At 44.1% G+C, this 27,815-nt stretch overlaps 1 protein-coding gene across 1 annotated transcript; it reads left to right on the top strand.

The window, feature by feature from the left end:
- The first annotated feature begins 135 nt into the window (after window positions 1-135).
- mertka (c-mer proto-oncogene tyrosine kinase a) lies at window positions 136-27,537 on the top strand. The gene is made up of 19 exons (XM_034209672.1): window positions 136-399; window positions 1,547-1,862; window positions 2,273-2,373; window positions 2,455-2,625; window positions 9,766-9,852; window positions 9,970-10,085; window positions 10,169-10,358; window positions 11,016-11,161; window positions 12,771-12,906; window positions 13,646-13,790; window positions 14,507-14,595; window positions 24,054-24,149; window positions 24,247-24,327; window positions 24,426-24,518; window positions 24,636-24,754; window positions 24,870-24,979; window positions 25,121-25,280; window positions 25,901-26,037; window positions 26,519-27,537. Exons 1-19 carry the CDS (start codon window positions 315-317, stop codon window positions 26,958-26,960), a joined length of 2,820 nt encoding a protein of 939 aa, XP_034065563.1. The 5' UTR covers window positions 136-314; the 3' UTR covers window positions 26,961-27,537.
- The last annotated feature ends 278 nt before the right edge of the window (window positions 27,538-27,815 follow it).

Here is a 27,815-nt window from a genome sequence, read left to right as displayed (position 1 = left end):
GTTTAGTGCTTAGCGCATCTGTTTTACTGCTGGATTGTTGTTGTTTCTTTTTTATGTGCATTTCCACACTCAGTCCCGCCTTCATGGGACCCCTCCTGTGACGTCGGGTAAAGTTCACTTTTTTTCCCTCTCCAGCTGAATGTGTTCTCCTGTCAACAACTCTTCACAGCAGCGGCGTTGGAGACATGCTACTCGGTGATGTTGGTTACTCTCGGAGCTGTAGTGTCCGGTACCGAACAATCCTCTTAGAATAAAACACATTTGCAGCCCGTTGCAGGACAGAGAGCAGCAGTGAAGAGCTGAGACTGGTCATCATGGCACAGAAGTCCACTCCAGGCTGGTTTGGAGCCTTTCTTTCTGCCACGACAATAGCCATTATTGTGGGGAGTCCGGTCAGCGGTGAGTTGTTTATCTTCTTGGAGATTTTCTCTTGTCCGTCAAAGTAGCATCTCAGGCGTAATTCGATCCATGTGCAGAGGGTCTGTTCTCCACAGCTGGAATACATCATAATACTTGAAATAGCTTCATAACCGCCGTCGGAAATCTTAAATAATTTTAGAATGTATCCTATTTTAATGTAATTTATTCTTACAGAAAATTCCTGTAACGATCTAAAAACATAAAGCAAAGAGCGTGTTCATAGCACTAAACGTGTACCCCTGGAGCTTATTTTTTTAATTATAGTAGGCTAATAAAACGGTGGCTCACTCAGATGTAGGCTGGAATGTGACGGTAAAAAACACAATACTACTAAACATACTGACGGTAAAGAGTCACTTCAGAAATGCATTTGAACCATATATTTGAACACATTCATTCATTCATTTGTTGGACTTATTTAACTGTTCATACCTTCTTAGATGCATAAAGTATATTGATTTTCAAAGTAATTTTTTTTTTTTTCCTAAGTAAAAACGTGTGCTGAAGATCAGCAGATTAATTGATTGGTGATGAGAGAAAATAAAATGCCATCTATTTTTTTAAATATTTTTTTTAAGTCTTCTTTAATCACAGAGTCCACAAAGTAATTGAAGTTAACATTTCTCATATATTGCCTTCATCTCTTCTATATCATCATATTCATTTGAAGATTTAGCAGTTGGTTGAAACAAAGAAGCAATTTACTTTTTTCAGTAAGTAAGTAATACAGACAATTTGTTCATGAAAATAATGTAACTGTTGTGAGGTTTGAATGATACTCTGTTCTGGTTTTGTAAAATGTGTCAGATGTAACACATGCTCAGTTCTGTCACTGCTTTTTATCAAAACCTTTTGGTACAACATGATAAAATACACTTTATTGTCCTTGGTAGGACATTTATTTTGGACTCCATCCTGCAGTTCCACAATATATAAAAAGCACAACATAGTACATGATAAAAGACTATAGCATATTCACACATGACTTACACTACATGTACACAGTTTGCACAGGCACGTATACACAGACAACATACCCTGACACCCTATTGCTCAAACCCCGTCACCGACATTTGAAATCCATGGTTGAACATTGTGCTGACATAACTTCCCCTTCTACACACAGATCAGCACTCAAGGGGCCGGATCCATCGTCCCATCAGGACCTCTGAGCCTCTTGTGGTACCAGGCCGTGTTTCAAGAGTTTACCTGACCCCGGATCAGCTCAGACGGCTGCACTTCAAGCCCACCATAGGCTCCATCCAGCTGTCAGAAGGCCATGAGGCTAAATTTAACTGTTCCATCGACATCCCCGATGCCAGGCTGGACCCCACCATCCTCTGGGTGAAGAACGGCCAGGAACTGGCAGGAAACGTACAGGTGGTGATCAACGAGCTCCAGACCACCACAGACGGGGTCACCACGCTACTCTCCACTGTCAGGTATGTGAACACAAAAAAACAATGTCAATGACTGATTACTAAAAGCACAATGACTAGTCTTTTTTAGTCCATTGACGGGAAAATAATCACCAATCGTTTAAAATGTAAATGAAATGTTAAAGTAATTTTTAATGCAAAAATGCGAGAAAAATACGTTTACTTATCTGTTTTAATCATATTAAACTGAATATTTTTGGATTTTAAAGGGGCAAAACAAGGCATTTAAAGAAATCACCTTGGTTTTTAAGAAACTTGGATGGACATTTTTTATAATTTATTTACATTTAATGGCCAAAACGATGTATCTAGATGTTTTTCCTCAGATTGTTCTATAATGAAACATGAAAAATGTTAGTTGCAGCCCTACTAATTACACAGATTGACAAATGTCTTCATTTACTGTATCACAGCATTGTCCATGTGCAGCGAGCGGATTCTGGGGAGTACCGCTGCAGGCTGAGTATCAACTCCCGAACATTTCAGTCTCAGCCGATCACCATTGAGGTGGAAGGTGAGTTTCAACATTGTGCCAACATTTGGCTACTCTTGAGGCGTTCACATTTTTCATGACGCTCTTTTAATCTGTCTATAGGCTTACCAACATTTATCCATCAACCAGAGGACCGGAACGTTACAAGAAGCAAATCTTTCACACTTTCATGTGAGGCGGTCGGACCTCCAGACCCTGTTCAAATCCGCTGGCTTCGTGATGGGTTACCTGATAGTGACTTTCATAACTCTCCAAGCAGCTACTCTGTGTCAGGTGAGACAACACAAATTCCACAGTTTCTCTTTTTTTCCACACATACAGAGAAAATAGTGTTTCACAGGGATCTACTGAATAACAGCTATACTGCTTCCCTCTTGTTGCCTGTTTCTGTTGAAGTGGTCTTGAAAGAAAAGTGTTATTTCTTGTTCCCCTAACAAATTGTCTGGGGTAAAATTAGAATATAATTTGGCATAACGCTTAATAACTGCTTGAATTTGACAAAAATAAATTGAAATTAGCCAATATAGGATTCATATGTTATTCCCTTATCAGTCTGAATGTTTTGGAAGAGCTATGGAAGTAATTTACCTCTAGTAGAAATACTTTATTTGATTTAGAAATGCTCCTTCAAAGTCTTTTTCTGCCTTCTAAGTGCTTTTGATCAAAACTTATTTGTGTGTAAATTTGACAAAAGAAAAGAAGCCGTTTATTTAACTAGACGGATCTCTGTCTTATCTTATATGTTTCAAAAGTTTCCACTAAAAGGACACGCACACTCTACAGATATTAAAACAGTTGATTAGTTTCACTTTGAATAACATCCTCCTGTGATTCAATGTGGAATTGGTTCACCAGTAGAGATAAAGGGACATCTGAAAATGGTGACAATGCGTGGAGCAGGTCTTACTCGGCTAGCTTCACTTTGTTGGTGGTTTCTATTCTGCCTCAGCTCTGCTTCCTCAGCATCTGTACACTGCTTACGCCAATGAGATTTATCACCACGGTCAGCATCACTGGGGCCTCCTGGTGCACCCTGAATGGTTAACTGCGGTCATTCATGCGTGGTCTTTGCTTTTTGTAATGCTGCTATACTAGCTGTGAACTCAAAATAACGTGACACATGGAATGCAACTTAACAGAGGCAATGCTGACATTCTGGGAAGTAAAATATTCAGCTCTGACAGAGAGCTATGAGGAGATAGATACCACGTGTCGTTTAAGAGGAAAAGATGCCTGTTTTTGTTGTTGTTATTACTGTCAGGAAATGTACAACCTAACCCTGGTCCGCCCAGTAGTAGTAGTCAGATCGCTACTCCTGCTGATTTTAGCTAGGTCTGGGTTGGGTTTCATCCACTTGAATGTGCGCAGTCTGTTAGGTAAACTAGATTTTGTCCGCATTTGGGCGAGCTCGACTGACGCTGACGTCATTGTTTTATCAGAAACATGGCTAAATAAATATATTTTGGCCTCTGACATTGCCTTAAATGGTTATAACGTGTATCGCTCCGACCGGCCTAATAAAGGTGGTGGCTTTGCCATTTATGTTAAGAATAAGTTCAGTGTAACCACATTAGTTTCCAAATATATCAGTAAGCAATTCGAATTTTTAGCCTTAAATATAGAAGTGGCAAAGGGTCAACAGGTCATGGTGGTGGGCTGTTACAGACCCCCCTCAGCTGTCAAGGACTCCTTGTCTTCGCTAGCAAATCTTTTATCGCAACTAGACTACAAGGAAATAGTGCTACTTGGAGATTTTAACTGGGACTGGTTAACTGCAGTGTCAGAGGATTTTAAAAACCTTTGTATCTCTTTGAATGTTACTCAGATTATTGACAGTCCTACTCGCCCTAACATTAAGTCCCCTAATAAATCCTCCCTAATTGATCTCATTTTAACTAATGCTCCCTATAAATACTTATCTGTGGGAGTATTTGCGAATGATCTGAGTGACCACTGTGTTGTAGCCACAATTAGGGACACTAAGGTCCAAAAGGTTAAACCTTGTATTATCATCAAGAGAGACATAAAACATTTTGTGGAGCAGGGTTTTGTTCATGATCTGTTTGGGTTTGATTGGGGAAAAATCGATCTGTGTGCTGATGTAGAAACTGCATGGTCTTATTTTTATCTTGGTTTTATGGAGATCATTGATAGACATGCACCCCTGCGTAAATTTAGAGTAAAGGGACGAGACAATCCTTGGTTTTCTGCTGAACTTTCCAGTCTCCTTCATGAGAAAAACAAGGCCTGGGCAAAGGCTAGGCAATCAGGCTCAGAGGTAGAATGGCTGCGTTTTAGGCAGCTAAGGAATAGCTTCACTTCAAATGTCAAAAGTGCAAAGTCGAAGTACTATTTGTCAGTTACCACAGAAAACCTAAATAATCCTAGGAAATGTTGGAAAGCCATAAAATCGATATCTACCGGTGAGATCCGTAATGAGCTACCTCCGTGCCTTACCACAGCATCTGGCTCTATATCGGACAGGGCTACTATGCTAAATTGCTTTAATGAGCATTTTGTGTCCTGCGGTTCTATGTTTGATTCTGTGACTAACTCTGCTTCTGTGAACACCCCAATCCGTGACTCTGAACAATGTGGTCTGGAAAACCCTTTCAGTTTTACTCCTTTTACTGTCAATGTTGTTCATGAAGCCTTATCTAAGCTAGATCCTAAGAAACCGGCTGGCCCGGACAACGTAGAACCTTTCTTTTTAAAGATAGCTGCAGATTTTATTGCTCTTCCTCTTACTACTCTTTTTAACCTCTCCCTCAGCACAAATGCAATTACAAAAGTATAGAAGTCAGCTTATGTCTTGCCTTTGCTAAAAGGAGGGGAGGCAACTATTTTAAATAACTATAGGCCAATCTCTAAATTGTCAGTTCTGGCGAAGGTGCTCGAACGCCTAGTGGTGAACAGGTAAAGGAGTTTTTATGTAAAAATGATATTCTGTCTAAACATCAGTCAGGTTTCAGAAAGCAACACAGCACCATCACTGCCACAATGAAAGTGGTGAATGACATTACGAGTATTTTAGATAATAAGCAGAGTTGTGCAGCTCTATTTATTGCCCTTTCCAAAGCGTTTGACACCGTTGATCATCGCATTTTGAAGCAGAGGCTACACAGTATTGGCATATCCAGCCATGCAGTGGGTTGGTTTGTGAACTACCTCTCTGAAAGGTCCCAATCGTGTTCACTTTGATGAGCTCACTTCTGAGTGGTTGAACATTGCTAATGGTGTTCCTCAAGGTTCTGTTTTAGGTCCACTTTTATTCTCTATATATATCAACAGTTTAGGTGAAAATGTGGATGAAGCTACTTTACATTTTTATGCGTATGATACCGTGATGTATTGTGCAGGTCCCTCCATTCAGGAGGCTGGTGTTAAATTACAGGCTGTTTTTAACATTATTCAGACTCAGCTCTCTGAGCTTAAGCTTCTTTTAAATGTTGATAAAACCAAGGTAATGCTCTTTTCTAAAGCTAAAAAGACTACAGACACTGCTTTGGATATTGTTACTATGCAAGGACAAGTACTCAAAGTGGTTACCTGTTATAAATACCTATGTATCTGGCTTCATGATTGTCTTACTTTTAAACTTCAGGTCATTAATCTGCTTAAAAAGCTGAGGGTTAGACTAGGTTTCTTTTTTAGAAACCAGTCCTGTTTCTCGCTTGAGGCCAGGAAAGGCTGGTCACTGTGACCTTTTTACCTGGTGATTTGATATATATGAATGCACCTGCCCATTGCCTGGAAAAGTTAGATGCCGCCTATCACAGTGCTCTGAGATTTGTTACTAACTGTAAAGCACTTACTCATCACTGTACCCTGTATGACAAGGCAGGTCTGCCTTCACTAACTGTACGGAGGCTCAGTCATTGGTACATGTTCATTTACAAAGCCATGTTGGGTAAATTACCTTTTTATATCTGCTCTCTGAGCTCTCGACGAATTGAAAGTACTTATTGCCTGAGATCTCATGATGTGGTTTTATTAAATGTGCCAAGTGCTAGGACTGTCTTAGGGAAGAAAGCTTATAGTTGTGCAGCTTCACTAACTTGGAACAGTCTGCAAACATGTTTAAAACTGAGCACTTTGGTTCCCCTGCATCATTTTAAAACTCAGCTGGGTGACATGCTGTTTGATACTCATGGTACCTGTCACTGTAAATAGAGTTTGTAAACTGTACCCTGTACATTATGTTGTATGTCATCCTTATTGTTGTTCTGTTGTTTTTATGTTACATGTGTAACTAATATCCTGCAGGTCACCCTTGAAAAATAGATCTTTTGATCTCAAGAGGCTTTCACCTGGTTAAATAAAGGCTACAAACAAACAAAACCACTCATGTATGTTGAGCACATTTTTGGCTGGTTTCAAGCAGCTATTTAGCTTAGCATAAAGAGTGGATACTATGGGAAACAGCTAGCCTGGCTCTGTCTCTGGTGCAACCAGATGCCAGGTAGCTAGTGCAGGAAGACGCCAAGAAGTAAACGGTCATTGACAATTAACTAAATAAAGTGTTAATGAGTGACCTTTTAAGGTGCGTGATCTTGGATTTTGATACCTTTTGAAGATAGCTCGGCTAGCCATTTTACTTGTTTCCAGTCTTATTCGCTGTAGACTTATATTAAAAGAAGAATCTGGAGAGTGGTAACAATCTTCTCTTCTTTCTATCTCGTCTAATCAAATAGAAAGGCTGGAACTATAATAGTAATTGTCAATGTTAGTTACATAACATTTCAGAATATATCTAAAAGAACCAAAACTAATTTTCCCAAAGTCCAGTTGACATAATCACAATTTTTTTTTTTTTATGACCTGAACAGTTCGAAATACTTTACTTCAATAGAAACATTGAAAAACTATAAAAACAACAAATGCTCACAAAATATTAGTTTTTGCTTTATTGAATGATCGATTGATACTTTTTTCAGCTACCTATATGTAACGTTTTTTCTACATAAAGTACAAGTCAAGATTGTTGAACAGTCAGTTCAACATGGAATCATCTTTAAATTACATAGCTGTCTTTTTCACATGGACTCTCCCCTTTATGCCCTGGGCTGCTCTCTTCTTCAAAGCAAACATTTGTTATTCGAAGCATAACCTTTTGGTTCTCTAACCTCTAGTTTTCTGCTCGCCGTAGGCTAAGAAGCCCCGCTGCAGTATGAGTGGCGATACAGCCCGACACTGGTGGGGTTAAAGGTTTAGAGCCGTGCTTTGGTCCAGCATGTGCAAGGGCCTGGGCAGTAAGAGGAAGGGGGGCTGCATAGGGAGTCGGTTCGGGGGTTGGCTCCGGGGACAAAGACCTCATTCATGGGACTGCCCACCATACCCAGCAGTAAGGGGCTGGACACAGAGGCTGGCAGGCTGCAAGCCACCAGAGCTCTGTGCAGGACCAAATATTGGCACAGTAAAACAGTGTAAACCTACTATTCTGCACCCCACGCACACTTGTCTAGGGCCCCTTTTGCCACGACAGCTTGGATCCCATGGTATTAGGAGAGAGCTTTTGTCATGTGAAATGGTGCATGATTGTTTGTTTTGTTTTAGAAAGTTGTTAGCATGCACCCTAACATTTCTATTATAGCCTTTTGAAAGAGAAGTGATGTCGAAGGGGATTTAATTCAGATTAAAGAAAGCCTTCTTATCCACATTGCATTATTTAATCTGTCTCAGGACAAAGGTTTACACATGTTTTGAACTTTAGCTATCGAATACACAAAAACAACTGAAGACGTGGTACACAGCAATAAAGGGGGAACGTTGTTGGCTAAGTTGATGGACTTGTTAACTTCCTAAATATAAAATGAAAAAATAACAGCTATCTCCGAATGCTGGAGAGCTCCCTCCATAATTTGCGAAGTTTCCATTTGAGATGCCAACCCATTTTTTTACTACAGCGTTACTGTTTTTTATGTTGATGTTATTGCCAAGTACAGTGAAAGCAGAAATGCAAGTGCATGACCTTTTTCATATTTATGTTCCTTTCATTACCCAAAACTATACGACTTAAAAGGGAAGTGTCTTTTATTGAGCCATGAGCTGATGTAATTGACACTTTACTGTAGATGCCTGGAAGAGAATCAATGCATAAAACCGTTCCTGAAGCTTAATCCACTCCACTGTTGTCATATATTAGCACAGTATTTTGGTTACACTGATAGTTTTCAGAAAATACTGCTAAATACATAGAAACACAGGCGTTTCTCCCTTCAAACAAAGCCCTGTGAGAAGTAGCCCATTTGTCATCATGTTAACGTTACTATAAATTAAAAAAAAACAGACTTTATGCAGCATATTACAACCTGACAGCGGTAGCGTGACACAAACATTGGGAACTATTTATTTAGAGTAAAACTGTAGCTGGTTTGTGAAATGAAATAAATGTTTCCTGTTGCGCTATTGCTTTTTGGTAAAAATTATATAACAATGACCAGTTTCATTTGGATCTGCAGTGAAACATGCTGCTCAGTGCCCACACTGTCCCAACCGTCTGTTTGCGATGCAGTTGTAAATGAGGCATGTTGTAATGACATTTGCACAGCTTGGCTGGAAAGGCACCGATGCGTTTGCAGATTTCTCTCTGAACTTAAACATCAGTTGTGTTGTGCAGTTTTGATGCATGTGATACAAAGTTTATTTTAGATGTTTTATTTCCTTCAGGTTGATTAAATGATTCAGCCCAAACTATTTCAAGCAAGGCTCTATTTGTGCAAACAAACGCACTGTGGTCAGTGTTTGGGTGAAAATCAGAGCACTCTGGTGCTCTCGAGCACCCAAAGGCTAACTAAAGAGGATGTGATATTGTGCAGAAGTAAACAAAACATCCCAAGTTGGTTCCAGACATCTCTCACAGGCTATTCTTTGATAAGCTTTGTGGAATTGTTTCTGAGATAGAGACAGTGGAGGACAGAGCACAAAAGGGACATTATTCAGCAGTCCTATTGTAACTGGGCAGATCTGTGTCTGATGAAAGACGGAAATTGTGCGTCCAGGAAAAAAGAGGCCCAGCAAAAGCATTGTATCGTCAGTACATCACACTGGAAAGGTTCAATTTGAGCTTACTGCATGAGCTGCTTCCATGTGAACTTTAGTGGTTTAATAAAGGGGTTAGTCATCCCCAAATGTGTCGTTTTCTTTATTAGTTTCACTCTTGCTTCTCCTTTGAGGCTGACATGACACTTTTCCCCATATCCGCCTTTGACACAGAGAGAATGCAGTTAGTTTGACGACAAACCTCACCAGAATGTGTCTGGCTGGATTGTATTTCAGTTTTTTTCCAAGTATTGAAGTACAATGAAACTACTATCAAAACATTTAGCTCTATCTTGACCTTGAGGATTGGTTGTTTTTCATTTTCCACAGAGTTGACTGACTACAATGTCCTCTCTAATGTTTCATTTGCAGGTGTGGACAAGTACATTCAGTTCAGCTGCGAAGCTTACAACTCCAAGGGTGTCACCACCTCCAGAGAAGCAAACATCAACATCAAAGGTAAAACTCAAGGTCTTTTGGGGGCTGTTAGACATTCCAAGAGGTTTTCGTGCTCTGCAACTGAACATATGCCTCCATGTTAGGAAGTTAATGAGCATTTCTTTACGATGTTTTCAGTGCTTCCTGGGCCTGTGTCTAATGTCACTGTGACGGAGAGGCAGTCCAATAAGTTCCTGTTGAGCTGGAGTCCGGGGCATGATGGTTTCTCTCCGATTACTACATGCCTCATCAGGGTAAGTCCTGTCACGCATGAGAAAACGATGCTGTTGTTTAATGTCTTCAGATAGGTTCTCAAATATTCTTTGTTCTATCCTAGGTTAGAGAGGTGAGTCGCAGGAAAGGGGAGGTGATGACCATCAGGTTTATCAACGTCACAGTGCCGTCTTTCCAGTGCGAGGTCCCCGGGCTGAAGGCTATGACGTGGTACAACCTGAGTGTTTCCTGCAGCAATGAGGTGGGGGCCTCTCCTGTCACCATGTGGATCCAGAGCAATACCATTGAGGGAGGTGTGTGAGTACTTAAGGAAACTTGGAACAATTTACAGGTTGAATTTCCTTTCCAGTTGCTGATACAACACCAGATTTAGAGAAATGTGGCTGCAAAGGAGACTGTTCTTGTGTGTTTACTTCTAAGAAGAACCTATGTTATGATACTGCCTCCTTCTCATCGTAGCGGATTTCTGTGTTGGTTTCACGAACATAGCACTATGTAATTAGCCTACTTTCCCATCCAAAATGTGCTTAATGTAATTCTCCTTGCAGTAGCACCATGTCTAAACCGGAATTTACGGTAACTACCTGCTCAGCTCAAAGTGAGTCCCCTTTAGAAAAATATCATATCCAGTAAGATCTCTGTTACTTTCCTGAAGGGTCACATAGAAAATAGGAATGGTCTCACTGAGAACACAACGTTCTTAATGGGTGGAGCTGCTCCCAGTTTCCTTCCTGAAGCCAACACAGGGGATATTTTAGTTGAAAGATGTGATACGCTATGCCAGGAAGTGACCACATACCAAACTGTAATCAAAGATTTCAATGAAGGGTCAGCTTACTTTTTGTTTTGTTTTTGTTTTATAGTTTGACAATTCCTTATTTAATTTTTTTTGTACCTCTCTTGACAATGCTTTAATCCCTCTGTTTGACATTTTTTTACCATACTCTCAGTGCCATCAGTTTATCCCCGAAATGTGACAGCACGGATGAATGAGTCGTGGCTGGTAGTCCGGTGGAAACCTCCCCCAGATGACAAGATAAATGGCATCCTGAGTGGTTATGATGTTATAATCAGACATGGCCCACAAGTAACTAAGGTGAGCTTGCTGACAACGCGGTAATTAAAGATTATCCATTTTGTTTTTATTATGTTCTATGTAGCAGTCATATTGATCAGTGGTACTCAACAATTTTTGATTACTACTAGTAGAAAAGCAAAACATGACTTTTCATATATCATGTTATACTGGTAATGTATAGTTAAAATGCACAGATACATATTAAGTAATATGAACAATAATTATGCTATTGTTAGTGATGTTATCGTTGAGGTTTTTGGAACATTCCTGATAAAAATGACTCATGCAGACAAATATGTAGAGAATGAGTCTCGCATTTAGTGATATGTGATTCTCCCTTTGTCCTGCCCACTGAACCAGAGGTCAGCTCCCCTATTATCTTTGCACAATAGTTTTTCTATTTCCTTTTCAAATCAACAAAGCAGGGAAAGTTATTTACGAGAAGTGCCTTTTCTTTTTAGAAACACCCTTTAACTTTGCTTTGATAACATTTATTTTTGGAAACATCAATTCAATGTCATACTGACTGCGTTAGTGCTCTCTGGTACAATAGTGAGTTTCCTGTCCTTCTTTTCTGTGTCGTAGTTAAAGGAAGCTGATGGTGTGAAAGCTGGCAGTCTGTTTTCCTTTCTTCAGAATGTGGCTTTGAGTCATCTCACAGGGAATGGGATATGAATACAACGGGATGTGTACTACAGGTTCAAATAACCTTATGCGTTGTCAGTTGGTGATATAATTGCTGACAAACTATGTAATAGTGACTGGAAATGTGCACAGCCTGTTGTATCCTCTGTCCCACCTGCCCCTTAAACATACTAATAAAAATAAATAGTTCCAAGTATCTTTAAATTAGAGGAATAAGTTGTTTTGCGTGTTTCATGGTGGTGTTGCCATCTAATTTGGGAATCTGAGGTTGTTTCCCAAAATGTGTTGAAAGTCTGCTGTTGCAAAAACATTCCACCACATGTTGCCCACTGTTTGATGCCACAGACATGAAAGACCATTAATCATGGGTTCTTGGTTCCCAGTCGGACTGTCAGCAAATTTGTAACGCAGAGGAACCCCACTGTGTGTTGTGAAATACAGCGCTCTGTCTGTCACATGTTCCCTCCCATTGCAGCACATGAACTTATCTTAAAGTCCTTCCCTTTTTTTAACGAGAGTTGCGTTATATATGATAATAGTATAATTAGTAAAAAACCAAGATCCCCAGGATTTCTCAAGAAAGGTTTATTACTGCAAGTGAAACAGATAAAATGGACTTTTATTTTGCATTTCATGTTTGTCATAGTGCAAAGTGAAAATGAGAAAAAAAGGAAGACACTGAACGAAAGAGGACATGAAAAGTTGTTGACCTGGATTTAAGATGTTGCACAAATGTACAACATGTTCTTTATCATGCTGGTCATGCATTGGATGTGTTGTCTGTTTATTAAGAATCTACTTTTCTTTCAGTTTATATGACTTACTGTACCTTTTAACATCTGTTTGGCTTGTGACCTACAGGTTAAACTCCAAAAAGATAATGATTTACCTTCAAATCTTTTTTTTTCAAAGTGATGTACAGTAATTTTGACACTGGACACAATTAAGTAGCCCTCTGTTATTTTGCTTTGTATCATTCCAGATCCACACAAACACCACCGTGGTCTTTGTAGATGTGCAGGAATTCAACACAACCTACAGTGTGGAGGTGGCTGCGTGCACGCAGGCAGGGAGCGGCATGGTCAGCCCACGAGTCTGGCTGTTTGTGCCAGACGACAGTAAGCTGCTCTATTAATTTATCTCATCTGGAAATTGTCAACTTCACAATCTGGCCAATATAGTTTAGATGCTGTATTATATTAACATTATGTGCAATGCCTTGTTTACATGCTACTGTGACGAAAACATATCCTAGATTAGGATCAATAAAATCAATCTTATATTATCTTTTATTATAGGCCTACTTTAACAACATTGCTGCCCTATTTTTTAGCTTCACTGGCAGAATTGCTCTAGTCTAGGGAGTGTAATGTTTGTTGATCAGTCTACTCAGATCTAGATTGAAATCTACTGAAACTAAACGATGGATTTCCTCAGGGAATATATTGTAATAACTTTAATTTAACAATCAGATGTTAGAATTTAACTTAATTTAGAAGCACTATGCCTAGAGTAGGCCTCACAGAGCCATTAACATACTGTGAAGATGTAGAGGCTTGTGTTGAGGCTTAAGCTTTAGTCCAGTTAGATCGGCCAAAATGTAATTATTTGGGATTACATTTTCCAAACTATAGTTTAAAAAAGTAGTAAATCGTTTTTTACGTGTATTTTATTCATCAACGGCTATGGCAGAAAATGCGCAATTCAGAATCAATAATCACATTCATATTAATTCACTTCAAACAGCTCTGACATGTTGGAAACTAACCATGATCCGACTTTAATTTTTGACCACTTTACATTTGGAGAGTTTTTCCTACATTTTCATATGCTTATGATTTCTTCTTCCTCTCCCAGGGGTGTCCCCGTCATCCAGCCCCGAAATCAGGGCCTCAGACTCGGTCAATGTTGTGCTGGGCGTGGTGTGTGGCTTCTGTCTTCTGCTGCTTATCATCTGGGGGGCTATCTGTTTCCACAACAGGACTTATGACTCTTGGCTTGGGTATGCTGACAATCTCTCACCTTCTGCGCAAAGACGATGTTAATTGAATTATCAACCTTGCTCCAAGTTTAATCGTCTTATCCTTGAAGTTGCTAAAGATCACTGAATGATAGGTCCAAACTTGAAAACACCTTTTATTTTATTTGCACACACATAAGACTTCGTAAAATTGAGATAATGTCGAAGAAATAAATACATATCGGAATTAATAAAACAAAGAAATAGGTTAACAAAAAAAGGGGCAAAAATATACTTGATCTGTTGATGTTTTAGTTAATTTAGTTTCCACCCCTGGGGGTTGTGGAGTAATCTTTCTTCAGGGGGACACTCTAGTAGGAATTAAGGAACTGAACACATCCGGACTCTGTTAATATACTGCCTTTGCTTCCTCTTAATCCCCATTGTTTTTGCACCTGAGGCCTGTAATAACTGGGCAGCTGGAGAGATGGACAACAACCGGCTGATAATACATTATTAAGAAGTCTGTGACTCAGTCTGGCCACTCAGGATATGCATCGGAATGTGTCATAGGCTGTTATTCAGATAGGAAAACAGTGTGTGACCTCAAAGTCAGGAAAGCAACAACTCAGAGGGTTTCCTCACTATCACCCCCTCTTCAGCCTGTGTGTGCATGCCTACTGAGCTGTAGTGATGTTTCTGAGAAAAAAGCAGTTCAGCATTCCCTGTTTTTCCTTTTCCCCTGTCCCCCCCTGCAGGCGGCTGTTTGGAGGGGGAGAAAAGCTGCTGCCGTTTGTGCTTTACACACCGCAGAGATCTTACAATCGAACCGCCATAGAAGTCACACGTATGTTCTGGAACAATACTGTGGAAAATAAATAGAGTGCTATTTCGTCCCTACTGACCGCCAGAGGCGGTGCTTTACACTGGATATGACATGTGCAGCTTGAGTACCAATAACAACAAAGTCACCTGTGACCCACGTGACACCGGCTATATCTGCCAGTGTCGTAATAGGATCTGTTCCTTTCATCTTCTCGCTGCGCGAGAGTACCGTTGCTACATTCTTGTAGCCTACAGCGTTTCGGTTGGAATGTTTGATCGAAGGATTTCTCTGCAAGCAGCTGGCTGCATGCAGCTTCGCGACTGATCCAGTCGGAGCCGCGGGCTTACTCGTTCTCCAGGAACTGTGGCCGGCTTTGCAGAAACTTCGATCGGACAGGTTGGTGTTGGCTTGGTCGGTGATGGCAGTGTTTCCGCTCCCTCTCCCAGCTAAGTTGTCCTGATTACTGTCTTGTTTGCTATTTGGCTTGAACTTTTTGGTGACGGCAGCGTTTCCGCTCCCTCTCCCAGGAGTTTTCCCTTACTTTTTCTGACCGTGGGCGGCGTTGTGCCAAGCTATCATTAGCATTTTGAGTTTCCGGCTTTAGCTGCGTTTTCTTGTTTAGCTAGTAGCAGTAGCGTGGCTCAGCCTAACTGTGTCCTACCTGTGCAGCCACTTGGCTGACGCTGGGATAAGCACCGGAGTACCCGTGCTGTTCTCATTCATAACACTCCGTTCGATGTCTCACATCCATGTGATGGATGCGCCTCAACGCGTATGCAAACAGAAGCATCAATCTCATTACGCCAATCCTGATTGGCTGGTGATCTTGACGTCTACGTCAGGGAATCCACCCACCCTTTAAGTAGCTTGCGCTACGTCGCAGCGTCATTCAAACACCTCTTCTCGCTTCAGAGCACATCTCGAATATCAGTAGCCGGGCTAGCTTAACGGTTCACAGACTGAACCCAAGCTAACATTCGGTCGACGGGCGCTTGCCGGTTACTTTTTTTTGCTTTGCAGAAGAATTGAACAAATATTAACACACCAGTTAATATTGTAATCTGCCCCGCTGTTTTTTCTTTCGGAATAACGGTAAGGTTTAATTTTTTTCTTCAAACAGTAACATACCTGTTGCTAGTTTATCCCTCCGCGCCGACACCCCGGCAAACGAGGATGGACCCTTCTCTCCCTCACACCAGAGGAGTCGGAGGCTCGGCTCTGCGGCTGCGGGTTTAAGATCTCGGGCACAGACTCACACCAGGTCTGCTCGTCCTGCCTTGGGCTGGAACACGCCCAGGAAGCTATCGATACCCCCGGTTCATGCGAGCATTGTGCCCGCTTCACCATCAAGAGCCTCCGCCGACGGCTAGCGCGCCAAGCTAGCCTGTCGGGACAGGACCCCTTCATGTCCGTTGATTCGCCGGCCGGCAATCGGGACATGGTAGTGACCGCCGCGAGATTGAGCCCCGCGCTGTGTCAGGCTGGGGCTCAACAACGGCAGTAGCCGCGGAATCGGAGCCCCGCGCCGTGTCAGGCTGGGCCGGGGCCCGGTGGCGGCAAGAGCGGAGCCCCGCGCTGTGTCAAGCTGGGGCTCCCAACTGGACCTCACCGTGGTTCCACCCGCAGAGGATGTCCTACAGCTGGATTATATGGAGGAGGATGAAGAGGATGCCTCTGAGTTCCTCTTATCCGACTCGGATGAGCACGAAGATGACATCTTCGTTTCATCTGCCCAGGCTGCCAAGCCGGAGGCGATGTCCGCTCCCCCGGGCGAAAGCACACCAGCTTCGCCCTGCCTCACTATGGACTTGCAGGCCGTGTGCCAACGCGCTGCGTCCAGGCTGGACATCCCCTGGCCTGAAGTGGCCAAGGAGACCTCCAGATCTCGCTATGAGGGTAAGAACTTGCCCCAAGCAGCGAGGATGAAGAAGCAGCTTCTCCCAGTCTTTCCAGAGATGCTGGACGAGGTGTCGGTCTCATGGAGAGACCGCCCTTTCAGCAACAAGGCCCCAATCCAGGGTGCCTCCTCTTTGGACTGTGACGGCATGGAGAAGCTCGGCCTGCTCCGCATGCCGCCCATGGAGCAGCTGGTGGCAGCCCACCTCCAACCGCGGCTGGCTTCGGCACCGAGCAGGAACCCCACGCTACCGGCAAAGGCAGACCGCTTCCAGTCAGCAATGACCGAACGAGCCTATAAAGCCGCAGCTTTGTCCGCCAGGGCGCTCAACGTCTCCTCGCTGCTGACCGCCTAACAGGCGGAGCTCTGCGAGGACATGACGATCAAACCTGAGCCTGCCGTGTGGGACGAAATCGCAGCGATCACGGACATTTGCCTCCGTGTACAGCGCTGTGCAGTCCAAGCCACGGGCAAAGCACTGGGGATAATGGTGGTACAGGAGAGAGCCAGGTGGCTTACCCTGACGAACCTTCCAGACTGGGAAAAAGAGGACGTCTTGGACATGCCTATTGTTCCCGAGGGCATATTTGGCTCCGCTCTAGCTTCGATGCAGCAGCGGTGTGAATCCAAAAAGAAGGAGGATGAGGCTCTCCAGCTTTGTCTTCCCCAAAGGGTCGAGCCGCCGCCTTCAACGGCCCCGCGGCAGTCCTTCGCTCAGGTTGCCTCACGTCCTGCCCGTTTCAAGATCCCGAAACAGCAGGGGCCACAGCCCGCCCCGGGTCTCCAGCCCAGACACGAGGCGAAGACGAGCTGGCCAAGAAAGTCTCCGGTTCCGGCAGCAGCCGCTCAGGCACAGCCGGTCCAGACTTTCAGCCACCAGACGAGGAAGAAGAAAAGGACGGCCTGACAGCCTCCTCTCCTCTCCTCGATAAAAGAGCTGGAAGTTCCCTGTTCTCCAGCTCCAGAACACGTTCCAGTGTTAGATGCTCATGTGTTTCCGGGGTGCAACCATGCCCCCATCTTCCCGCCGCCTCGAGTGATGTCAGAACGTCATCCTCAAGTTCGCGCCATGAGGGAAATGGACTTAACATCAAAAACAGCTAGCTCCGCTGCTCGTTTAAGTCACACAAGCACATGTCATCCCTATTGTTCCTTAATAAATCATTTTCCACTGTCGTTTCCAGGCTTAAAGCCAAGGGCGCAGTCAATAAAAATGAAAAGAAAAACAATAAAAACAATAAACAGTCTGACGTCTACCCCCCTTCTAAGAGTGGCTGCTACCTCTCTCAGAAGGCGGACGATGGACGGGGCTGTGAAGGCATCACCGCCACGCACATGCGCAGTGTCGACCGGGGTTGTCAACCTGGGGTACCACTGTGTTCAGACACTAGAGGGCCCCATAACACAACAAATAAAGACACAGGGCAGACGACAGGGATGTGACATCTCCACTCGCTTTGAGAAGTGAAAAGTGGAGGATGCTCACAGATTCTGCTTCGGTTTTCAAGACAATAGCACGGGGTTACAGACTCCAATTCGCTGTCACCCCCCCTCACTTTTCGGGCATTCTACATTCGCAAGCCCGGGGAGAGTCGGCCCATATTCTGGAGCAAGAGATTCTCTCACTACTAGACAAGAAGGCTATATCTATAATACCCTCCGAACAGAATCAGAGCGGCTTTTATTCCAAGTATTTCCTCGTTCCCAAACGGGGAGGGAACGGGATTCGGCCTATACTAGATTTGAGGGCTCTGAACAAATATCTCAAAAGATACAAATTCAGAATGCTCACTCACACATCTCTATTGCGTCTCGTGCGCCAAAACGATTGGTTCACATCAGTCAACCTGAAAGACGCGTATTTCCACATCCCAGTATATTATCCACACAGGAAATATCTGAGGTTCGCCTTTCAGGGTGTCTGTTACGAGTACAGAGTACTTCCCTTCGGTCTGTCTCTCAGCCCACGAGTGTTTGTACGGTGTACGGAAGCCGCGATAGCCCCGTTAAGACAACAGGGTATTCGCCTGGCAACTTATCTGGACGATTGGCTCCTTCTCGCACAGTCAGAGCAAGAGGCTATTACGCAGACGAATGTCTTCGTAAAACACCTGCTCGACCTGGGTTTCGTAATAAACACAGAAAAGAGCATGTTGTCCCCAGCCCAGACTGTACTCTTCCTGCGCCTACGCGGTGGATCTGTTCGCATAAAAAGAAAACACTCAATGTCAGCTGTTCTTTTCAATGCACGATTTAAACTCACCGTTAGGCGTGGACGCGCTCGCGCACGTTTGGCCTCCGGTCCTTCTGTACGCGTTCCCACCCCTGGCACTGATACCCCCAACTCTGGCCAGAGTGAGAGAACAACGCCACACACTGATCCTAATAGCGCCACACTGGCCTGCAATGTACTGGCTGGCGGAGATATATCAGCTGCTGTGCGGGCAGCCGTGGCAGCTCCCGCTACGCAGGGACATACTGTCTCAGGCGGGGGGGACGATTTTTCACCCACACCCAGAGCGCTTGGCACTATGGGCCTGGCCCGTGAGTGGTATAACCTGAATACAGTGGGACTCCCTCAGAAGGTGATAAACACTATTCAGAGTGCAAGAGCTTCCTCCACCAGGTCCCTCTATGACTGTAAGTGGAGGGTATTTGAGGAGTGGTGCCTTCAAAAAGGGACACATCTCTTTTCAATGTCCTGTCGGGGTGATTCTATCATTTCTACAAGACCTGATTGATAAACACAGAGCTTTCTCTACGATCAAAGTGTACCTGGCTGCTATTGCTGCATGCCATGTGGGCTTTGAGCGAAAGACGGCTAGCCAACATCCCTTGGTCTGCCGTTTTATGAAAGGGGCTCGCAGGCTCCTCCCTGTTTCCAGGTCACTGGTGCCCTTATGGGACTTGGCAGTGGTTTTAGATGGGCTCACTCGACCTCCATTTTAACCCCTGGAAGAAGCTGGCATGAAACACCTGTCACTGAAGACAGTGTTGTTACTGGTTCTGGCATCTGCCAAGCGAGTCAGTGACATTCATGCGCTCTCTGTACATCCTTCATGCACTCAGTTTGCCCCCGGGCAAACGAAAGTGTTGCTGAAGCCCAACCCTGCCTTTGTACCTAAGGTGGTTGGTTCATGTACCCCCATTGACATTGAGGCATTTCATCCGCCACTGTGTTCCTCTGAGGAACAGCGGCCGAATTTACTGTGCCCAGTTTGTGCTTTATGCACCTACATGGACAGGTCAAAAGAGTTTCGATGCAATGACCAACTCTTTGTATTCTGGGCTAACCCTCATAAGGGCAAGCCCGTTACCAGGCAACGGCTCTCCCATTGGATTGTGGAAGCGATTGCTCTGGCTTATACGAGTCAGGGTTTGCAGGCACCAACGGGCCTGCGTGCTCATTCTACTCGTGGACTGGCTACATCCTGGGCTTTGTTCAAGGGTGTTTCCATCCAAGACATTTGTGCAGCAGCGAGCTGGTCCTCACCGCTCACTTTTGTCCGCTTTTACAGGCTAGATGTCTCTGCTCCAAGTGTGGCCCGCGCAGTGCTGGGCCCCGTGTTGAGACAGGGTTCTACCTGTTAAGTTCTGGTTGTTTTGGTGATTTTCGAGATAAGCATGTCCAGCAATACGGGAGTTTCAATATCCCATAGTGAGACATCGAACGGAGTGTTATGAATGAGAACTATAGGTTACTTACGCAACCCCAGTTCTCAGAGTAACATGAAGTGAGATGTCTCACCAGACGGCCCTTCTTGCTAAGGCGAAGCGAGAAGAGGTGCTTATTTTGAATGACGCTGCGACGTAGCGCAAGCTACTTAAAGGGTGGGTGGATTCCCTGACGTAGACGTCAAGATCACCAGCCAATCAGGATTGGCGTAATGAGATTGATGCTTCTGTTTGCATACGCGTTGAGGCGCATCCCATAGTGAGACATCTCACTTCATGTTACTCTGAGAACTGGGGTTACGTAAGTAACCTATAGTTTTTTCTTTAGAAGCCAGTTTTTCTCTCCTTGTCGCATCTTTCTCCAGATCAGTTCTGCCGTTCCCGGCGACTCGAGGGAGCTATGGCTATGGGTTCACCCCCCAATAGGAGGACTAGAAACAGGCTGTCCTCTAAGGTGGATCGGTTAGCTGCCAACATGGTGCTTTCCCCAGCAGCAGCCCAGCTACTGGGCTGCCTGTACTTCCGACCTTTGGTTGGTTTCCACCCTAAGCAAGGGATACGAATTGCAGTTCCGACGCCAGTCCCTAGCCTTCGGCTGGGTCAGAAGACCCTCTGCTTCAGTCTGGGTTCTACTCGGCGTACTTTCTTGTTAGCAAGAAAGTCGGCGGATTCTGTCCAGTCTTTGACCTCAGAGGAATCAACAGATTCCTGAAGGTGCTGCCCTTCCGTATGCTAACCACAGCAGACACCCTTCGTGTTTCGCACAGGGGGAGTGGTTCGCAAACGTGGACTTGAGGGACGCCTACTTCCACGTGCCAATTGCATCCCATCACCGGAAGTTCTTGAGGTTCGCCTTTCAGGGCCGACACTATCAGTTCCGGGTGCTTCCCTTTGGTCTCTCCCTCTCTCCAAGGGTGTTCACCAGGGTCGTGGTGGCAGCTCTCGCACCCCTGCAGGCACGGGGCATGAAGGTCCTGCCGTATCTAGACGACTGGCTGCAGTGGCGGCGCCAGAGTATTTTTGTTGGGTAATCTATGGTAGGGCTAACCCATACAGTGGTGGGGCTCAAGTCAGTATTTGTAATGTAATTACATACACGCTATATCGCCCCCTTGACAGTGAAACGCCAAGCGTGAGGCTTTTATTAGTCTCCTTTTATCAGCTAAATTACATCGAGAGCAACAGGTGTGAGTTAAACAATACAATAGCCTATTCTGCTAATGCCACGTTGTTACAACATGCTACGCAGCGGCAGAAACAAGAAAAGTTGGCATATAGAATTGACACGGAGAAGGAGAGAGAAAGGGAGAGTGAGGGAGAGAGACAGAGAGAGAGAGACACAGGTAAACAGAGAGAGACTGACACAGCACACAACAGGTGGCCTGTGTCTCTATTGTCATACAAAACACTTTTTCAAATGACTATTACAAAATATATTCAAAACTCACTATTCACTCTTCAGGTGGGTCGTGTGACTCTGGTACCTGTTCGACTTGTACCTCAATGCGAGGGCGTTTAAGAACAAATCTATCCATCCGAAATATACAATTAATCCTAGAAGTTCTGCTGTCTGTCTGCAATTTACTCGGCGCGAGTTTGGGGACTCTCACTGTGAACGCGACGTATCAGTAATGCAAGCAGACCCAACGTTTCGTTGCTCTGATTGGCTGTAGGTCTATTCAAATTGCATTCGGAGGCATTTTGATCTGACCGCGGCCGCGCTGATATTATAACGCCAGAGAATTTCACACCTTTAGTGTATAAAACTCCCCCACTACTTAGACTATTCCTTGCACCCCTCTAGCATAAGTCTGAATGGTCTCAACCATATTGCGTCAGTAACGTGCACTTGTTGTTACAGCAGGATCAGTTTGTGTGTTGTGGACACGACCGGTAGATTTTCGCAATCCGTGTTCTCAACATGCTTACTTTAACATAATTTGTCATGGTCGGGCTAAGGTAGGGCTAAGCCATTTCTTGGTATGGCTGTAGCCTACCCCAGCCATACCCTGGTGCCGCCACTGACTGGCTGGTCTGCGCGCTGTCCCAGCCTCAAGTGGCCCAGGATATGGCGCGCCTCTTATCTCACGTAGCCCGGTTGGGCCTAACAGTAAACACCGGGAAGAGTTGCCTGGACCCTTCCCAACAGGTCACTTACCTGGGGATGATCCTAGATTCTGTCGCCATGAGGGCCTACCTGACACCTCGTCGTGTGGACGACATTTCCCACCTTCTTCCCATCTTCAGGCTGGGAAAGATGGTGGCTTACATCCAGTTCCTCTGGCTCTTGGGCAAACTGACGGCTGCCTCAGCCGTTGTGCCCTTAGGCCTGCTGTCGCTGCGCCCCATGCAGTGGACGCCAAGTGGCACAGGAGAGTCAGGGTGTCTCAGCGTTGCCTCAACTCTCTGTCCCGCTGGAGGGACAGGGCCTATCTTCTGATGGGTGTGCCCTTAGGCACCAGGGGGGCACTAGGTCCGCACAGCTGCTCCGGGTTTCACAGAGCCTCTTGTCTTGGGCGCTCCCCCGCCTGGCCAGTCTGCGGGCAGTCTTTCTACCAGGAGACCAGAATCAGGTCGCAGATTTCCTCTCTTGGCAAAAGCCTCCACCGGGGGAATGGAGGCTTCATCCGGAGGTGGTGGAGTCAATTTGGAACCTTTTCGGCAGGGCCGAGGTGGACCTCTTTGCCTCAGAAGAGTCGAGGCACTGCCCCCTCTGGTTCTCCTGGACAGAGGTGACCAGCACGATGGGTCAGGACGCTCTGGCGCACGACTGGCCAGACAGTCTCCTGTATGCCTTTCCGTCACTGCCTCTGATTCTACAGATGCTTCAGAAGGTCCTTACTCAGGGGCACAGGCTCCTTCTGGTCGCCCCCCGCTGGCTGGGAGAGTTTGGTTCCCACAGCTGCGCAGTCTCTGCTGCAGCCCATCATGGCCTCTCTCCAACAGGAAGGACCTTCTGTCACAGCTCAGGAGTTAGATCTGGCATCCCGACCCTCACCGCCTTCAGCTCTGGGCTTGGCCTCTGCGGGGCCCAACCCGCTGTTGAGAATTTTCACGGCATCTGTCAGGGAAACTATACTGAATGCCAGAGCACCATCCACTCGACAGCAGTATGAGTGCAAATGGAAGCTCTTCTCCCACTGGTGTTTGAGTAAGGCTGAGAATCCGGGGCATTGCTCTGTGGCCACCATTTTAGAGTTCTTGCAGTCCCTTCTGGATAGTGGACGTTCTCACTCCACTTTGAAGGTGTATATGGCTGCTATCTCTGCCCGCCACGGTGGGCTGCCACATTTTGGTGTCCTTCTTTCTGAGAGGGGCTCTACGGCAGCGTCCCCTTAGCACCCCGAGGGCTCCGGCTTGGGACCTGCCATAGTGCTGGATGCCCTATCATCTCCTCCCTTCGAGCCCCTGGCCCAGGTGGGGCTTAAGTGGCTGTCCTTGAATGCAGCATTTCTGCTTGCCATAACCTCAGGGAAGCGAGTTGGAGAGCTACATGCCCTCTCCGTGAGCGATACATGCCTGCGGTGGAACTCCGATGGCTCGGGTGTTGCCCTCTGGCCAAATGTGGCGTTCCTGCCCAAGGTGCTTCCACTAGCCCACTCCAATCGGCCTATCCAGCTGGCACGCTTTAACATTCCATAGGAGAGCGGCACGCCTGAGTTGCTGTGCCCGCGAGAAGATTCTGGGAACAGATCCTCTGACGACACCGGCAGATATAGCCAGTGTCACGTGGGTCACAGGTGACTTTGTTGTTATTGGTACTCGCGCTGTGCATGCGCGCGATGGACATATCCAGTGCTAAAGCACCGCCTCTGGCCGTAGTTACAGACGTAACTATCGATTTATGTTGTCCTGCAGAAGGCACTTTTTTAGAATACATAATAATTTGACTGGATCCTGTCTACAGTGGGGAACCTTGGTGTAAGCAATGAACTCCAGAACAAACTTCAGGACATGATGGTCATGAGGAATCTACTCTCCATAGGAAAGATTCTTGGAGAGGGTGAGTGAGCAGAGTCATTTAGAGAATTGTGTGGAAAACATTCATATTCACATGACAGATTTCAAAGTATGAATTATTCTTGATTTCATTCAATCAGGTGAATTTGGTTCCGTGGTGGAGGGGTGCTTACAACAACCAGACGGGACATCTGAAAAAGTTGCTGTGAAGACAATGAAACGTGAGCTTTCTTTTAAAGAAAAATTCAGTCCATCATCTATAAACTATTAAATTAGAAACAAAACAATACTTCTTCTGTTTTATTCTTATTTTTTTCAGTGGATAGCTTCTCTCAAAGGGAGATCGAAGAGTTCCTGAATGAGGCAGCATGCATGAAAGACTTCAACAATCCTAATGTCATCAAACTGCTTGGTATTACCTCTTCGTTTTGTAAAATCCCACTTTACTGTTTCCTGCTAATTTTCATTTCAAAGGTTTAATATCAGAGGTTTAGTGTGCATGTCCTTACATTAATTTGGTCTTTTTTAGGTGTGTGCTTGGAAATAGGCCCAGGAAATTTTCCCAAGCCCATGGTCATCCTGCCTTTCATGAAATATGGAGATCTTCATAGCTTCCTGCTGCGCTCACGCCTGGGAGAGAGTTCTGTGGTGAGATTTACCGCATAATAAGTTACCAAAATAAATTCCAGCTATTATACTTGATCCTTATTATTAAAATAAACGTAATAATTGTCATTGTGTTGCTTTGCTCATTTTTCTGCAGTTCTTGCCCACTCAGACACTCCTGAAGTTCATGGTGGACATTGCTTTGGGTATGGAGTATCTCAGTGGTCGGAACTTTCTGCACCGTGACCTCGCGGCTCGCAACTGCATGTAGGTTACAAAATGAAAATAATCTTAATATCGATTTTAGATTAAAGGTAAAATGTTCTCGGTCATTTTACTTTTTCAGTATGGTTCTGTGATTTGCAGCTCCCATTTATTCTTAACCCATTCCTCCTTTTTGTTTTTTAGGCTGCGTGATGACATGACGGTGTGTGTAGCAGACTTCGGGCTGTCTAAGAAGATCTACAGTGGGGATTATTACAGGCAGGGCAGGATAGCTAAAATGCCTGTAAAATGGATCGCAGTAGAGAGTCTGGCTGACAGAGTTTTTACTATAAAGAGTGATGTGGTAAGTACGTTTATCTGCTATCGTGTCTTCACCGCTATCATGTCCCTAAAAGAAGAACTGCCACTCTCTATTTCACTCATTACTGTCTGTTGCACTTTAAAGGAATTTCAAAGGCATTGTTAGGTGAATTCACACAGCAATAATTGGGAAAGTTTCTGTTTTACCGCCTCATTTATCCATGTGTGGTAATTTAGGATTTATGCCTTCTTTTACAACTTTTCCCTGCTTTTGAAATGATAGAAATCTAGAAGATTTAGAATAAACATTTTAGATTGAAATCCAATTGGAAATAATTCAACATGGTTACACATGGTTTTTCAATGGAATTGAATCGCGATGAAATCATATATCAAGATTCTGTGATACACTCTTAGTGTGTTGATTGATGATCAAATGTGTCAGTAGCTCTGTGAAATGTTTTGAGGGAATCATTTTAAGATTGTGTTTTTGTTGTTATATCACAGTTCACATTACCATTCAGTTCAGTGTGATAACCAATGGTGTGTGTATGTATCACTTTTTTAACAGTTAGTCAGTAATCACTTGACATTTTAAATGTTTATTTTGCATAAGGTTTTATAACAGGAGAAAATACTTAGTTGCTATTCTGTGTCATGCAGTGGGCATTTGGCGTCACCATGTGGGAGATTTCTACCCGAGGCATGACGCCGTACCCTGGTATCCAGAACCATGAAATCTATGACTACCTTCTTGAAGGACAGAGACTGAAGCAGCCAGGAGACTGTTTGGATGAGCTGTGAGTGTTGTCTCTTGTTCAAATATATGTTGTCTTTGGGTTTGATTGTGTTGAAGTTGACATTGCTGAGTCATGATAGATTAAAAAATAACTAAACATTAGTTGTTTAAATCTTGCAGGAATGTTTAGGAATAAAATATGGGGACATTTCTTTAAAAGGTCCTCTGTGTTGCAGCAAACAACATGCTAAGCTTCAGCACATATAGAAGTTGTTTGCACTTGAGGTGCAGATATACAGTACCTACTTTGTTCAGTTCTCTTTTTTTTGGCAAACATCCAGCGAGCAAACATCATTAGTCAAAAACAACTTTGAAAACTTAACTGCCATGAACAGTGAAAGTAGAAACTGCATATACAACTTGCACATATGTTTTTTTTAAAAGTTGAGTTTAGAAAATGAATGACTTCCGTTTAAAAAAAATAGGATCTTAAATAAATCGTATCAAAATTAATCGTATTTTCTTCTTTCACCTGTGTCTAGGTATGAGATCATGTACAGCTGCTGGAGGGCCGATCCACTCGACCGACCTTTCTTTCCCCAACTGCGAGAAACTTTGGAAAAACTCACAGAAAAGCTCCCGGAGACTTTCAGCAAGGACGATATAATCTATATTAACACCAGCTTTCCCGAAGAGGACCCTGATGGAGAATCATCAGCAGCTGCACAACATCCTGTGTTCAACTCGTCGCCTTCCTGCAGCCATCAGGCGGCAGAGAATTCAGTAGTTACTGCAGACATTCATGGTAGCCTGGAGGATGAGGAGGGTGAAGAGGATGATCGCTATGTGGTGGTGATATCCTCCCTCAGACCTCCTGCAGTGGACACTCCTCTTTTGTCAAGTGATGCTCGAAGTCAAGCCAATGGAGTGACTGATGTGAGGGCTATGTCTCAACGCTCAAGTGACACTTCTTCCCTGCTGTAGAGATTGCAACCCAGCGGAACAAGACGGCAATACAAAACTGAAACCATCTGTACTAAACAGTATGCCTCACTGCACTGGGAGCACCTTCACAATTCCTGATGTGGACTTTCTGTAGAATTTGTATACGAGCAGTTTCTGCATAAATTGCTAGCCTACGTGTCAGTGTTAGGACTACTGTTTAGGTGTTTTTACATCAAACAGGTTCCATAAACACTCTACTGTGAAATTGTTTACCGTATGCATTTTGTAATGTCATGTAAATATAATAATGTACAAAACACTTTTTAATGTGATCTTCTATATTGTAAAAAGAAACATGATTCATAGATTTCTTTAAGATTTCATTAAAATGAAATTAATTCTGCCAAGATGTGTTTATGTGTGTGTAAATCAAAACGGTTATTATAAAAGAAAATATAGTAAAAGTAGCATCTGAAACAATGGGTTGTGTTGTAGTACTCAAGTACTTTACTGGAGTATTTCAATGTTACTTTGTACTTCTACTCCACTGCAACTCAGAGACCAATGGTGTACTATTACTCTACTAAATGTATTAAATACTTTTAGTTACTTTGCAGATTTGGATTAATAATGTGAAGTATAATCAACAATTAAAAAATACTTTAGTAACACCTGGAGTAAATATACAAAGTCATTAAAACCAGCAGCACCTTTATCTGCTTTGATAACACTTTAATGCATCAATAATTATAATAATATGATATTATTCTGAAATGGACCTATTGGCAAAATGAGTAGTTTTACTTCTTTAAGTATATTTTGAAGCACACACTTTTGTATTTTACTTGAGTAACATTTTGATTGAAGGACTTTGACTTGTAACAGAGTATTCCT

Source organism: Gymnodraco acuticeps, unplaced genomic scaffold (genome assembly GCF_902827175.1).
Source record: "Gymnodraco acuticeps unplaced genomic scaffold, fGymAcu1.1, whole genome shotgun sequence".
Taxonomy (NCBI): Eukaryota; Metazoa; Chordata; class Actinopteri; order Perciformes; family Bathydraconidae; genus Gymnodraco; species Gymnodraco acuticeps.
The sequence above is the reverse complement of the archived record's forward strand: the minus strand, read 5'-3'. Positions and strand labels throughout refer to the sequence as shown.

What these genes read in the sequence shown, in the direction of transcription:
- mertka (XM_034209672.1), top strand. Translation starts at nt 315, where the DNA reads ATGGCACAGAAGTCCACTCCAGGCTGGTTTGGAGCCTTTCTTTCTGCC. An exon ending in AGGAAAGATTCTTGGAGAGG is followed by an intron (nt 24,150 to 24,246) that starts GTGAGTGAGCAG and finishes TCATTCAATCAG; the next exon opens with GTGAATTTGGTTCCGTGGTG. An exon ending in TTACTATAAAGAGTGATGTG is followed by an intron (nt 25,281 to 25,900) that starts GTAAGTACGTTT and finishes TGTGTCATGCAG; the next exon opens with TGGGCATTTGGCGTCACCAT.